At 44.4% G+C, this 15,994-nt stretch overlaps 1 protein-coding gene across 1 annotated transcript in view; it reads left to right on the forward strand.

The window, feature by feature from the left end:
- The window catches only part of LOC307244801 (interleukin-1 receptor accessory protein-like 1), a gene marked incomplete at both ends in the record, with an annotated part of 266,700 nt that overhangs the window by 75,986 nt on the left and 174,720 nt on the right, over positions 1-15,994 (forward strand). The window contains one exon of the mRNA XM_080020106.1: positions 6,467-6,746. Coding sequence (XP_079876232.1) covers positions 6,467-6,746 — 280 coding nt within the window. The remainder of the gene's footprint in view (positions 1-6,466; positions 6,747-15,994) is intronic.

Here is a 15,994-nt window from a genome sequence, read left to right on the forward strand (position 1 = left end):
CGCTTCAATCACGCAGGTAATCTTGCGCGGCACAGCGGGTGGCACAGGGGTTACCTTCCCCACACATCAGAGCCATTTTCCTCTTAATTGAGACCCACTCTGCTGCCGCAGCACTTTCACAAGGTGGAAAATGGCAGGTCAGGATTTGGAGACCTCACTCTCTCTCTCTCCCCCTCTCTCTCTCTCTCTCTCTCTCTCTCTCTCTCTCTCTCTCTCATTCTCTCTTTTCTCAGTCCCCCCCGACAAGCGTAGCTGTGAAGTTGATAAGTTCCTTGGGGGGACCCCGGACCTGCTCCCGCCGTGACACCGCCCCTCTCGAGAGGGCGGACGGAGGTCAATGTCACTCCACCGCCGAGAATTCTCACCGCTCGCGCGATGGGGTTGTCCATTTGTATGGGTTTCTATTCCTGTATCTGGCTGTATGTGTGTGTGTGCGTGTGTGTGTGCGTGTGCGCCGGTTTATCTCTATCTCTACAGCCCTGACCAATCATCTTCCACTATCGCCCGGTTCATATTGAATAACAATGGCATATCCTTCAGTGAAACCAGGCAACCGCTTCCTCTCCCTTGAATCAATCTGCACAGCATGACCCCTTATCAGAGCCTTATGAGCTGATACCAGCTCCACTGCATATACTGTATATGTGTATATATATATATATATATATATATATTTATATATATATTTATATATATATTTACAATACATATTTTTAAACATATATTTTATATGCATATGTATATGCACACACATATATGCAGTTTATAGATACAGTATATTTGTATACATATTTTATATAGATACTGTAGATACATATATAGGTACAGACACATTAATACGGACTGTATACTATATACATACAGTACATGTATATACAGATATATAGTATACATTAAATTGAGATAGATACCTAGATAGACAGACAGACAGACAGACATAGATAGATGTGCAGATGTATTTGCTTTGATTCGGTGGTTAGCAATGGTAGCCCTTTAACAGTTAAGACAAACAAATAAACATCTTCATCTAACACGGAAACAAACACCCAACTGTTGTTTAATGGTCTGGTTAAAACAGGCAATGCATTTTAACCGCCACATTTGGACGCGGGTTGGTTTCACTGGGCACGGCTCCATTAAGTCTCGGCGCGCGGACATTTGTTCCCGCGATGCCCCAACCGGCGGCGAGCGCCTTCCAGCTAACAAATGAAATTGTCGCCACCGCGGTCGCACTCCGCGACGCATGAATTATCCCCGTTTATTCACGCCGGCCCCGGCAGATCGGCCAGATCCCCGGTCGACACACTTCCGACGGCGACGAAAACGTCTGATGTTGGGTTCAATTAGGCCTTGCACCGCGTTCCTTTCCCGCCAATAGATCAACGCCAATCCCCCTCCCCCCGACCACACGCATAGCCCTCCTCCGGTTTACCACGGTGAGGGATAACCCTCTTTCAAAATGTCTGTAAAGGGTGGTTTGAAGAAGCGACGATAAGACGTCCTGGAGCGAGCTCGCACGCCAACCGGCGGCGAAGTCGCCGATAAACACCTGAGACGCTTTGAGACGATGAGATATTCATTAACTCCGAGCCCGTGGTTAAAAAATGGAGAGAAGGGGTTGGGGGTTGGTTTTAATATTTCATTACTTCAACCAGTCATTTAATCTGCGGTTACACCAAAAAAAAAAAAAAAAAAAGGCCTTGTGCGATAATGAGCGATCGATGGGAAGTGTGAGGGCCGTTTGGAATGCTTCTTTTATTGGACGTTAATTTGACTTGGGAGCGCTCGTACGTGAGCGTGCATACGCTCAGTTCAGTTCAGTGACGTCGATAGGGCTTGGTTGTCACCGGGTGTAGTAGCTCATGGGTGCACTCCTTATTCACCCCTTCACCGCGCACGTTTCACCGGATGGCCGTCCCCCGTCGGCCCCTCTGACGCTGTCACCCGCTGCGGTCCAACCCCCCCCCCCCCGGCGACGCCACTGATTCGGTTGCGAGCAGCCATTACTTCCCGCGTTCATTTCCTTTTGTTTCCATTCGTTGTGTCAACAGCGAGCGTACCAATCTCCGCATGCTGCAGAGAAATTCCATTCAAGTCATGTCACATATACAGTATATATGGGCAGTGGGGACACTTAGAGGAAATTCCAATGCAACACACTCTGCCCCTTAAAGAGTAATTCCGATATACTCAAGTCCATCCCTGTTTTACACTCACCCCTCATATTGTAGATAGATTGTTTTTGTTCTCGCAGCGGCCCAGCTTCTTCTCCACACCGGACACTCCATCATCATCAGGAGTTCCACGCAAGTAATGGAAGACAAAATCCACGGATCCAATGGGGGACAAATTTACGATCTGTGCTCAGTGTAAAAAAAAAAAAAAAAAAAAAAAAAACTCCCTCCATGTTTCAGGAAAAACGAACGTGACGCCACACCAGCCTGACTTTGCAAATTCAAGGAGTTATTTTGGAAAGTTACATCCGCTTTTTCTTTGCTAGATTCTGTTTGCTGACGCCTCCTTCCTTGCTGCGCCGCAGGCCAAGTTTTACGGGTGTTACACTCAAATGGGTGACCTGCCAAATTGTGTGTGACACTGAAAATGACTGTTTTTTTTGTTTGTGGTTTTGAGAAAAAAAGCTGCTTTTATATGGCACGAGTGCTACACTACAAAGATAAGAAAATAATCATTTATAGAGGTTACCTACATTTACGTATCTCATGTATTTCTAAAATAATTGTTTTGAGCAAGCCATTTTCATTAAGTCCGATCAAAATATTTATCTTTTGAAAACAGTGAAGTGCTTTGTTTTACAGTATCAATTTTCTTGTTTATTCGTTTCTTATCTTTTAGATAAGAAGTCAACACACAGGAAAAATTGCATCACACAATTTGGCAGGTCACCCATTTGCATGTAACACTGGCAACAACACCGCGGTGCAGCCGTGAAAATGGTGCCATCAGATTTTGGATAAAACAGGGATGCATTTCCAAAAATCTTAAATATTCCTTTAAGACAGCAGATAGTTGTTTTGGGTTTTTTGTTTTTTTTTCCTGTCGCCCCCTCTACACTTAGGTTGTATTCTAGTTTTGAAGCCGCACAGCATTGTGGGAAAGGGGAAGGTGATAAAAGCACCAGGTGTCGCTGATCTCGTAAGCAGCCAGCGCTTCGTTCAGTTTGCATCAGGTCGTTTTTTCCCGTGTAAGCATTGCTGTTAAGTAGAACGATTTTATTCATGATGGGGTTCCATACTTATGAGGCTATGAGTCAAAGTCTATGAGTCAGAATTTGATAGAATATACATGCATATGGCCAAAGTAAATGTGCTTTGTAGAATCTTGCCTATCAATGAACTTGGGTTAATTGGTAGGTTTACATTCCTACCTGACTCTAATATTTGAATTCACATATCCATTGTTGTAACTTTAATTCACCTGTTCACAAGCATTAGTTCGAGTTTACTCATTTGTTTCTTCATGCACATTATCGATCAACTTTGGAGAATCGATAAACTTTGCCACATCCTGAGATCATTTCAGCTGTTCAAGTGACGTGGCATAGCGGTGTACTGTTCAATGCAATACACATACAAACGCAAACGGTATCGAGATAATATTATAGAGGCATATAATAAGGGATCACTATCAGTTGGATTAGTAAGTTGCCGTGCTTTAAGGCCCCGACTGAGCCATCAAGTTATTATTGTCCATAAATTAATTAGCCAGTTGTTGATGAACGATAGCGGAGCGTCTGTTGCCATGACAACGGTCAAGTCACAGGCTGAGTGAGGCAGTCGCGGTTGCGGTCGTTGTTTGATGCCATGCCAAGCGCTACGGAGCCATTTGAGCACGTCGTGGAAAACACGTCCAACGCGGAAATGATGTGTTTACTTTTAAAATGGCAATCCATGAGACGGTCAGTTGTTTTATTTTTTTTGCTCTTCGCACCGAGACGGTCAGTACAGTATGCCCTCTCCAGGTCCATTGATTTGTTATTTTGGTGAGGCGTCGACGATTACTTTCAAAAACGTTTCACTGTTTTTGTGAATATCCATCGATATCGATAGTTTACTGACCACAACTACTGTACGCACGGCGGTTTACCAAATTCCCTGTGGCTGCCTCCCGTGCCTGATCGTTGCACTCTTGTCCGTGAAGGCGGACCCCACCACCGACAATGGAAGCGGCATATATCATATATATGGTTTAGGAACCTGCTGGAGAGGTAGCGACTGGCCAGTAAACCTGTTCACCGCCTCCGGGGCCGCCCACCTGACTCAGCGCCTGGTTTAACTGCAGTGGGAGAAGACTCGCTGCCAGGCTGCTGACACGCGGCGGGACAAACAACCGCGCTCACGCCGCTATCGCCCCGCTTAAACGCCGCTGTTGTCCGCCGCCGCTGTTGTCGCGCCGATGCCGCGGAAAACATGGCGAGAAGCGACGCCTTGCAGCACATTATTAATACACAAATCATCACAATTCTTCCCTTCTCCTCTCCTCCACGCCGCAGCACATGGCTCCTCACTGATTAGCGCCTCGGTTGTTTCTTTGGTAAATAAAACATTTATGGAGGCTCAATTAGTGAATCCTGTTGAGTGTGCGGCAGCTGTGCACGCCAGATGTTTTTTTTTTTTTTTTTTTTATAAAGGCAGGGCGACGCAGTGAGGACTGAGGAGACGATCTCTATCTTGCACGTGCTACGTATGCATTTGCATTTGAGTATTTACATTGATCTTGCTAAGCACCCGTCGTGGCTTTTTGGGCCTTGAGGACATCCGTAAGGACTGCAAGGGAGATATATCGCGAGGACAAACAGCGCTCTTCTGCATCTGCATCCGTCATCTATGCTCATTACACACCGGGATTAACGAAGTGCCGGATCAATAACGTGATCGATGACGAAAGAACTACTGAGCAACCCAAAAGATGCGTTCGGTTTAAAAACTCTCCCGACTCTCTTGGCGGAGAAGTGCGCCGTAATTGTCAATCTTTATGCTGGCAAATTCAAATATTGCAGAATTTCGAGTCCCAAGCCCGACTGTACAGTGCTGACTTTATTTTCAAATCAGCCTGCTTGACCTCAGCTGAAACGACTCCCTCTGAATGATGCATGGATATCAATCAGCAACTCCACGACCACGCTCCGTCTCGGTTTTCCTCTGGAAGTCTCTTCCATAATGTGTGGACTTCTCCCGGGTCGAAGTGGTCGATTTGAAATTCGGCGTCAGATATTAGTCATATATACACCAAAAAGAGATGCAAAACGAGTCTGAGAACCAGAGAGGTGTTCGTCTGCTCTGCATGAATAATGCACTCATTTTTCAACCTTTCATTTTGATGGACAGTCGGAGGGCTTTATTAGAGGCCTTAACAGATATGTGTGTATTCTTGGCCTTGGCATGTACAACGAGGCAATATTACAGGAGGTATATTATCCACTTGCACCACTGAATAATATCACCAGAGTAATATTAGTAGTAATACTAATTAGCAGTAATACCAATTATAGTTTAAATGCGTGTAAGATGGATATTGACAGTGGCCATTACATACATTTACCTCATGCATAGCAATCAAATCGTTTCTCCATGTGTTGAAGACATTTGCTCAGTGCTTGAGGGTGTTTGCATCAGCATCACCCTCAACTATCAATCTTAAACAGTATTATCAAGCCAAACGAATAACACAAGTGAAATCCACAACATGAAATATCAGGGTTCGGAGCAGCCGTTTCCATGGTCTCAGCGAATGACGGCGACAACCGGAGCTGGTCTGAGGAGGGAGCAAATATGGTGAAGCATCAATCCCGAGCGTTCATGATGTAAGAATCCTAATTGGTTGGATTCCTTAGACTCCGCCCCCACAGCGCAGAGTGACGGCCACTGACCTATTTAAACGGGCGTGACCGCCGTGCGCGGTCCGTGGTTGCCGAGCAGAACTCCGCCCACTTTTCTGAGCCCCAAAAAACAAAACGAGGCGGGAGAAACGGAAACCCCTGGCCTGTACGGGCTCTTTCAACTCCAAGCACTTTGGTCAAATGTCATCTTGAAACCATGATAACGTTGATTATCCTATAAACCTCTGGCATTTATACAGTATGTTGACATTGAGGGTCGTAATAGGGTGGAGATCTCCATCCAGCGGTGCTGTGTGAAGGAGGAGGCAGCCTATCGCAGGACAGCACTGCGACGGCGTCCGGCGTGACTGTGGTACAAGCAGCGCTGGCAACGCACGTCCTGTCACTGTCACGGACAATGAAATGCCAGTGTTGAAATCGTGTGTCTCTACTCTCCCTGTTCCAAAAATTCCATTTTGAAGATTACAGTTATTTACCTGGGTTAGGCTTCGCACTGATACAAAGTGCCCTTGCCAATTTGTTGAAGTATCGTTTAGACACGTTCATGGCCATCCCTGCCACGACTAATTCCCCTTTCGCTGTTTTTTTTTTCCTTTCCCTTCTTCTCAGTGGACGGCTGCACAGACTGGTCGGTGGACTACTTGAAGTACAAAGTGCTCTTGGGGGAACCCGTGCGGATTAAATGCGCTTTATTCTACGGATACATACGGGCCAACTACACCCATGCGCAGAGCGCGGGACTCAGCCTCATGTGGTACAAGAGCACGGGCCACGGTGACTTTGAGGAGCCCATCAGCTTCGACGGCACCAGGATGAGTAAGGAGGAGGACGCCATCTGGTTTCGTCCGGCCGAGCTGGAAGACGCCGGCCACTACTCCTGCGTGCTGAGGTAGGTTGGCGCCGCACGGACGGGGCCCCTCGAAGGCCTGTCGAGTGACAAATAGTTTCTCTGGGGTCAGGGGTTAGGGCTAAGGTGAGGCTCCGCGAAGGGGGTTTCTTTGGGGTCAGGGGGTTCCTCATGGCCCTCCATCCCTTCCGCGCTTGACGTCTCGGCGCTGTGTCGGTAGAAAAGGAGGGGACGGGGCGGGGGGAGTGGAAGAAGGGTTCCTGGAACCCCGTGGATACAAATTAAGCCGCTTCCCAAAGTCACGTCCCTGTAGATTTCTAACGAAATGTCCCCGTCTCCGGCCCAAAAAGGGAGCGCCGGCCCTCGGTCCGCGCAGCATCGGCGCACAGCACGAGGTCTCTTTGCTTCGCTCAACCTGCCAAATTATTTCTTTATTCTCCTCCAGGGGACAATAAGCCATTAGGGTGCAATCGGTGGGGCCATAAGTCCTCTAGCCATCGCTCTTTCTCTTTCCTAGAGTTGTGAAGTACCGAGACATTTGGGATACAAAGGCATAGGAAAACTTTGCTTTCAGAAGTTTGATCGAGGTCTGTGTCTATGGACTAGAAAGTCGAGCAGAGTTGAGTAGTGTCAATAGCCGCGTTTCCGCTCTAAGTACCCCGGAACTTTTAATCGCGGGAACTTTTTTCAAGGAGCTAAAAGGTTCATCTTTGCGTGGGAACAACAAGGAGAATAAAATGGATAAAGAAAGACAACCAAAGTCATCAAGTAGAATATCCCTTTGGTTGTCTCTCTTCATCAATTTTATTCTTAAAAAAAAAATTCACTCTCACAAACAACATTTTGTCATCAAGTTTGAAACATCGAACCGGGCTCTGCTGCGTAGGAGGGCAAAATCTAACTCGCCACACTACACAGGTACTCCTCCCTCAAGGACCTACCTGTTCAACCAGCGCTGGGACTTAGGACCAGCTCCTCTGACCAGTCTGTATTGTACACTGTGTACAATACCACGGCGTCTCAGCGTCAAGCATCTCACCGTGCATCACCCTCTATACACTATATATACTATACTATATACACTGTATATACTATATACACTATATACACTATACTGTATATACTATATATACTATATACACTATATACACAATATATATATATACTATATACTGTACACTATATATACTATATACACTATTCTGTATATACTATATATACTATATACACCATATACACAATATATATACTATATACCGTAAACTATATATATTATATACACTATACTGTATATACTATATATACTATATACAATATACTGTACACTATATATATACACACAATATGCACTATACTGTATATACTATATATACTATATACACTATATATACTGTACAATATATATACTATATACACTATACTGTATATACTATATATACTATATACAACTATATACACTATATACACTATATACTGTATATACTATATACTGTACACTAGATATACTATATACACTATATACACTGTATACACTATATATACGATATACTGTACACTATATATACTATATACACTATATATGCTATATAAACTGTATACACTATATACTCTATATATACCGTATACACTATATACACCATTTACACTATATAGTGTACACCATGTAAACTATATACACTTTATATACTATATACACTATATACAATATAAACAGTATACACTATATATACTTTATACACTATATACACTATATATACTATATACTGTACACTATATATACTATATACACTATATATACAATATACACATTATACACGATATAAACTGTATACACTATATACTGCACGCTATATATACTGTATACTATATACACACTATATAGTGTACACCATGTAAACTATATACACTTTATATACTATATACACTATATACACAATATAAACAGTATACACTATATATACTTTATACACTATATACACTATATATACTATATACTGTACACTATATATACTATATACACTATATATACAATATACACATTATACACGATATAAACTGTATACACTATATACTGCACGCTATATATACTGTATACTATATACACTTTATATACTATATACACTATATATACTATATACACTATATATACTCTATACTATATGTACTTTATAAACTATGTACACTATATATACTATATACACTATATTCAAATATATACTATATACACTATAAACACTATATATACTATATACACTATTTACACTACATATACTATATACACTATATACACTATATATACTATATACACTGTACACACAACATATAATATATCTTAGTGTCATTCTGCAGTCTGTCAATCTTCACTTTCTTCTATTTTTTATTATCAAAAAGAGTAAACGGGTCTTTTTCCGTTTTTTGTACAAATGGAACGCTGTTAGAGCAAAAGACAAACTCTACATTGTGCAGATTTAAAAAAATGGTGTGTGAAAAGAAAACGCTGCGAGTACTCGGCCGATTGGAAATGTTCAGCGCTGCAAGTCCCATCCCCAATGTTCCTGGACATTTGAAATGTGCTACCCCCCCGAGCAGGCACATTTTAATCAATTAAGTTCCGGGCTCTTTGTCCCCGGAACTTAATTTAGACCCTGCCCCCTGCGGTGGAAAGCTCCTCCAAAGTTTCCTGGTTGCTGCAGTGGAAACGCGGCTATAGTGACCTCCCCTGAAGAAGGCTGTAGCTCACACAACAAACCTGTCATCAGTCGCTCGTCTGTCAGAAGAAGCGTCTGCCGCGGATCAACTGGCGCTATCTTCAGATTTCTTTACCGAACGTCCAATCGCAGAGCCCGACGGTTGTTTGATGAACAGGCTCTATTGAATGTCTGCATTTCTAACTCACGTACAGGCAACTCATAGTCAGACAAACGGGAGATCAATTTTTGTAGAGCAACAAACCTCTACATTTTCCATGAACAGGCAGTCTTTGTACTTATCGCCTCATATTGACGAAGAGGAAAAAAACAAAAAAAAAAATAAATAAAAACTTCCAAGAAAATTGTAAGCCGTCATTCAGAAGCGAAATGGTGTAACTTTTCTTTCTAAAACTTCAGAACAAATAATTGAAAGCATTTGCACCACCGGTGAAAGATACGCGAGTGAATGCGCCGCTGGGCGGTTGAAGACAGGGCAGCTTCTCTGTATAACCATTTGCATGCCTGGCTTTACCCGGGCGGGTGAATGGAAATAGCATCGCCGACTGAACAATTCTCCATTCAGCGACGTTGGCAGCGCTCCTCATGGCGGCCCGGCCTGCTCTGTGTTATTGTGCAGTCACGGAAGAAAGGGGGGTTCATGGAGGTTGGAAATGGATGAATGATGTTTCTTTGTCACCAGTGTTGATCCCTCAGAAGCCAAAGAAGAGGCAGCACTTATTTGCCTATATTGGAGAAATTGAACAGGGGGGGAAAAAAAAAAAAAAAAAAAAAAAGCGGGGAAAAAGTTCAGAACGCCGAGCACTCCTCGATCCCCGCGGGCCCATTATGGGCACTTCCGTGGAATAATACCGAGCGCGGTTGTCAAAAACCTCCGGGACCTCGGCTTTATTTTGCATTGGATGAATGTGACTCCTCAGTGTCTCAGTGTGACTTCTCGGCCCATTTTCGGCACTGTCACAGAATGGCGAGTCCCTGCGTTTGATACAGCCTTGCGCATACATTTACCTAATGGGTGACCTTTAATCACACCGTCCTCATTGATTCCTTTTCTGGAACGTCGGTGTTAATAAAGCGCCGGAGCTCATTTCCCTCCCCGTTTTGAGGTGTTCAGGGAATTAGCCAGAGATTACTGTCGTAAACAGACACATGATACAGTGATTAGCTGCAATAACACCCGGGTGTGAGGCGCGTGATTCCCACGAGCCGGGGGCCTCGACTGCCAGCAATCCTGCGATGGGATGGCGAGGAGCCTCGCATCTGCCATCTTCTCAGATCCCGTTTTGATGCTTTGTTTATACCGATGTTCGGCTTTTTGTGTTTCACAGTTTAGAAATCAGCCCAAACACACGTGCCCTCCTGAAAATGGTGGGAGAGATAATGTTTTCCCTTGGTTTCTCCAAGGAAGGGGAAAGAATGGTGAAAATGTTTGGATGCGTTACTACGTGTTTTACGCTCTTGCCGCTAAGACGTGAATGCCACAATTCCATGGCCGTGCAATATAGCAATAACATAATAATAACATGGTAATAACATAGTAATAACATAGTAATTAACCCTGTTGATAAAGGGGGTTTTATCATGGCTGGCTCATTATAGAGCTCCATCTGGCACGCTCCAAAGACTGGGATTGCTCAGTGTATTTGTATGGACATGCTTTAATATGCGTGCGTCCATATGTGTGTGAATATGTGTGTGTGTGTGTGTGTGTGTGTGTGTGTGTGCACGGGTAAGGCAGAGGGCCGCTGTGATCCAAAGCCGACGCGGCCGCCGAATTGGAATGATTTACAACGTCCCACGTTGAAACGAGTTTACAGTCAGACGAATTGTAGTGGTTCGGAAGGGAGACGTTTGTCGACGGCGATGCTGGTCGCCCCATGCAGTTTGTACATAATTATACCGCTGTCTTTTTTGCTCAAATGGTGACAATTGGCTGAAAATGTACAAAGAGATTTATCCAATTTGACACACACACGCAAGCACACACACACACACACACACACACACACACACACACACACACACACACACACACACACACACACTCACACACGCCCACATGGCAGCGTGTGAGGTTGTATTTATGTGACTCATTTAAATTCAGAACACTTGCGTCCAAATCTTTCCTTTGTCGCACACGAGTCCTATGGATGATCGGCGCTTGCATATGTTAACACATTACATTTGGATTAGGCGGTTGGCGACGCTCTTTCCTGAGGAATTCTCACCCTTTTTTTTTTTTTTTTTTTTTTCTTTCCCGTTGCTTCAGCGCAGGAAGGAAGCCAGGAAATTAGAGCTCTCGGCGTTTGCACCAAATGAATCACGCGGGCACAAATGAATCATCAGCTCACCAAGCGGAATATCATACCCGGGCACATGCCACAGTGAGGTCCGAGCGGGGCGATTTTTTTTCTTCACCTCCTCTGCAAATCGTGTTCAAGTCGTGTCGCTTATCATCATTCCACTGATATTCCACTCGAAATAAATGATGGAAACTAGCTCCCGCATTGCAGCTCGTGCAAATTAATGTTATTCATCATTCATCGTTTTTTGAGATCTGCTTCTTGACGAGTCACTCAGTAAAGAGTTCAGTCGGTGTGGCACACGACGAGCGAGGGAGGACTTCCTGGGAATGACGAACAAGAGTCAAAAGAGTCTGTACTTCTGTTCAAGTTCATTTATTTCGGTGGGATGCAAAGTGTTGAATCGGAATTCAACGTGTGAATCGTAGTTCATGATTTATGGATTTATGGATTGCAAACACCTAGATGTTCTTTTACCTTGAATGTATTTATTTATGTATTTATTTATTAATTAATACCTCAGTAATTATTTCTCTCCCAGTGCCAGTGGCCAGTGCCTCCAAACTTCGACTTGTGAGTCGTGCATCACTTACTATTAGTCCATAATAATAAGCACGATCACAATAAGCACGATCTGTGCAGTTTTATGTGACGTTTTTAGTGTTTAACAGCTTATTAGTGTGCCGCGGGATTAACTCATTGTCCAAATTGTGCTGTGGCAGACTAACAATTGGGAAACTCTGCATTTGGGCGATATGGTTTTTATGAGGAGCAAAATATCAATGCTGTTGATTTCTCAAAACGTCTTCAAACCGCAGTTCCCGGACAGAATGTCCATCCGGTTGTTTGCTTCACACTTCCGCCAAATGCCTTTTTCCAACGTTTTCCGGGGGAATTGGAATTTAAGAGCGATTATCACGGGACAAAATCAAGATGGAGTCGTATTCAAATTTATCTGGATCAGTGTAGAAATGGACTTCACGCACACACACACACACACACAGAGACACACGATGTTGGTTAAAGCATAGAAAATTGTCATTTGAGCATGAAACCACGCAAATTGAACACTGGTGCTCTGAGGAGCAATTCTATCGAAGATTGACTTGAAAGTAACGTGTCGCCTACTTCAGCGACTGTGCAAAATTGTTTTCTCTTATCCGAGTTATTTTGAGAGTTTGTTTATTTACACACAGTTTTATGGAGCATAACCATAAGAATACTTTTGATTGAGTACATATTTTTAGACATTTTCAGACACACACGCGCACACACACACACACACACACACACACACACACACACACACACGTACACACACACACACACACACGCGCACGTGTACGCACACTCCTGCAACGTACAGTATGAAAGTGGAGGGGAGATGCGCAGCACCGCGTGTCAAATTAAGGTCATCGCTCAGCTGTGGAAGATGTTGGAGCCACGAGGACCGCTGTTGGACACCGAGCTAAAACATCTGCAGTGGAGAGGGATTTACGGTACAGCAGCTGAAAGTACACAATTACACAGTGGCAGGACATCCGTGGTATTTTAATCACAACTCCCTCCCACAGGTGTCTGTCAAATTCCCATTAGCATATATAAACATATATATATATATATATAATTTTTAACTACTGTTGTTTACCATTTGACAGCACATGGCATAGGGCTCTCATATCACAACATTATATCCCCCAGCCCAGCAGGGCAGTGCCCCGAAAGTTGACGCAGTTTAAACACAGTCAACAATGAAATCAATTTCCATTCGTTTATGACATGTGTCATTTGTAATGACCAATTTATCCATTTATTTAAGTGTCGTCACCTCTGCTTCCAACTGTTGGGCAACGGCTTTTCTCTGGACTGTGGTTGGTTTGTGCTGATGAAACCATGGGTGACATAAATAAACGAAACTCGCGTCAACGAAAAAAAAAAATTAAATAAATGGGGACGCCAGGCAGAGCTAGGTGAGGAATCAAAGCCCGGGCCTCGTATCGATCGTCCCCGGGGCGGAGCGCGGACTACGGTGTCAGAGACGGGACAAATGTAGCGGTGCGGCTAAGAATCCAGTTTCCAGGGGGTGAAGGATGTCCCACCTCCGACTCCATCTTCCCTGCTGTTAATGGCTTTCATCCCATGTCCTGCCACGCCGGCGGACAGGGGAGACGGAGAACCTCTGTGTGTGTGTGTGTGTGTGTGTGTGTGTGTGTGTGTGTGTGTGTGTGTGTGTGTGTGTGTGTGTGTGTGTGTGTGTGTGTGTGTGTGTGTGTGTGTGTGTGTGTGTGTGTGTGTGTGTGTGTGATTTCCCGCTTCATTCTAAATGGCAATCCAAACAGGCATGTGTATTTAGTCTCTGTGTCTGAATTCTTGATGAGGCTGTCCAGCGCGCACACACACACACACACACACACACACACACACACACACACACACACACACACACACACACACACACACACACACACACACACACACACACACACACACACACACACACACACACACACACACACACACACAAACATTATGTCCTGGCCACAGTTGCACCTCGTACACAATTGTTCCGCCCAATATAAGAATCTTATATCTTACAATATTACATTTTGACCCCCACCCAAACAGATCAGGAAAAACTTTGTTTGTTTGTCTGTTCAACACTGGAATGACTGTGATCCGTCCCGCTGGGTCTAATATCTGAGTCTCCAATGAATTGTCTTGTCATATTCAGTCCAGCTACTCCAAACAAGTCTTGATCGCACTTGTCAAAGGAAGTAATACTGTATACTCGAAAGTCATTTATTGCCACCCACAGCTGCTCCTCCCGTCGGATGTGACTGTGACGGTCCGTCGCCAACGCAGTGCTTGAGATTTCTCAAGGTGTCTGTCGCTCCTGCTGTCCAGCGGGGGCGGCGCCGCCTTTTCTCCCCCCCGGCGTCCGTCGGCCGCGTACGAGGCGTTGGCGAGCGGAGTCGCCGCCTGGCGGGCTGCCATGAACTGTTAAATGGCTTTTGGTTTCAAATTGTGAGATTGTCCGTCGCCAGTTGCCGTAGTTCAAGTTTTGCGGCCCAGCAGAGTGAAGCGACTTGTCAAGTTTGTGCCTCTACAGAGCTTTGGAAAATGTGGACTTCTTTGTTGTGTATTAGCATCAAGCTAATTGGACTTGCGCACGCTGTACTTGCATTTAAGTTGTGTTAAATACTAGATTAGGCTATGTACCAGTACAATTGTATATATAAAAATATTTGTATGCCTATTTCTATGATTCTTATTTTTTTATGTAAATACAGAATATTTCAAATTATTATTATTTTTTTTTTCTATGAGTCCTTGAGGGACAAATAAAGGGCCTGGAATAGATGCCGGCCCTTTTTTCGGACAACCTGTCAGAGGAACTCCGTTACGCGTACCCTGAGGTGAACATGTCTCCGCTATGAGGAGATACACTGAGGGGGGCGAATTCAGGAAGCGAATGCGCGGCTTTTGCGGTCGCTAAACCAGCGCAGATAACAGAAAAGACGTTCCCACTGCACAAAAGACACCGGCTAACGTCCGGCATTTGTCACCGTTGGGAAAGGAAAAACCCGGGTCTCAGTCCCGGGTGCAATGACCCTGCAATAAACACGGGTTTTAATGGGCTCCAACTCCGATCGGCTCTGATGTGAACAGGACACCCGGGTGGACGCGCTCATTTCGGCCCCTCCACCGGCGTGACGCGACGCGCGTTGAAACTTGGGACACAGGCGCGTAAATAGACAGGAACATCCGTGTATCATTCCATCGTTTTCGTTTCCCGTTTGGAATGCAAAATCAGAAGTCGTCGACTTTTTTTCCGCACGGCGCTCCGTCTCCGAGGGGCTCCCAGCTGTAGAGGACCTGGTGGTAACCGCATGAGAGCAAAGGAAAAGGCAAAAAAGGCAGAGCTGCCTGATCGTCTTCGGAGAGCTGGCGCAATTGAAGCGCACTTATTAGGGGTGTCAGGCCCAGGCTTTCCAGTGATCTGGAAATGATATTTTGACATTATTTTTTTATAATTCTTATTACCGCCACGGCATCTGTAGGTAGCGGAACGGGCAGCAGTCCATGGTGGTTTTCAAAACGCACTATTACGCAATAATAACGCAAACTATTAAACTCAAATTATATAAATATAAATAAATAAAAGACATAGGGAATAAGGATAACATGGTCAAAATAGACGGCATCCAACCCCAGAACCATGGACAGCTCCGCAGGCAGCGACCGTCCCGTACCGTGGCCCCGAACATGGAACTGTCAC

Source organism: Zeus faber, assembly GCF_960531495.2.
Source record: "Zeus faber genome assembly, chromosome: 2".
In the NCBI taxonomy this organism is placed as follows: domain Eukaryota; kingdom Metazoa; phylum Chordata; class Actinopteri; order Zeiformes; family Zeidae; genus Zeus; species Zeus faber.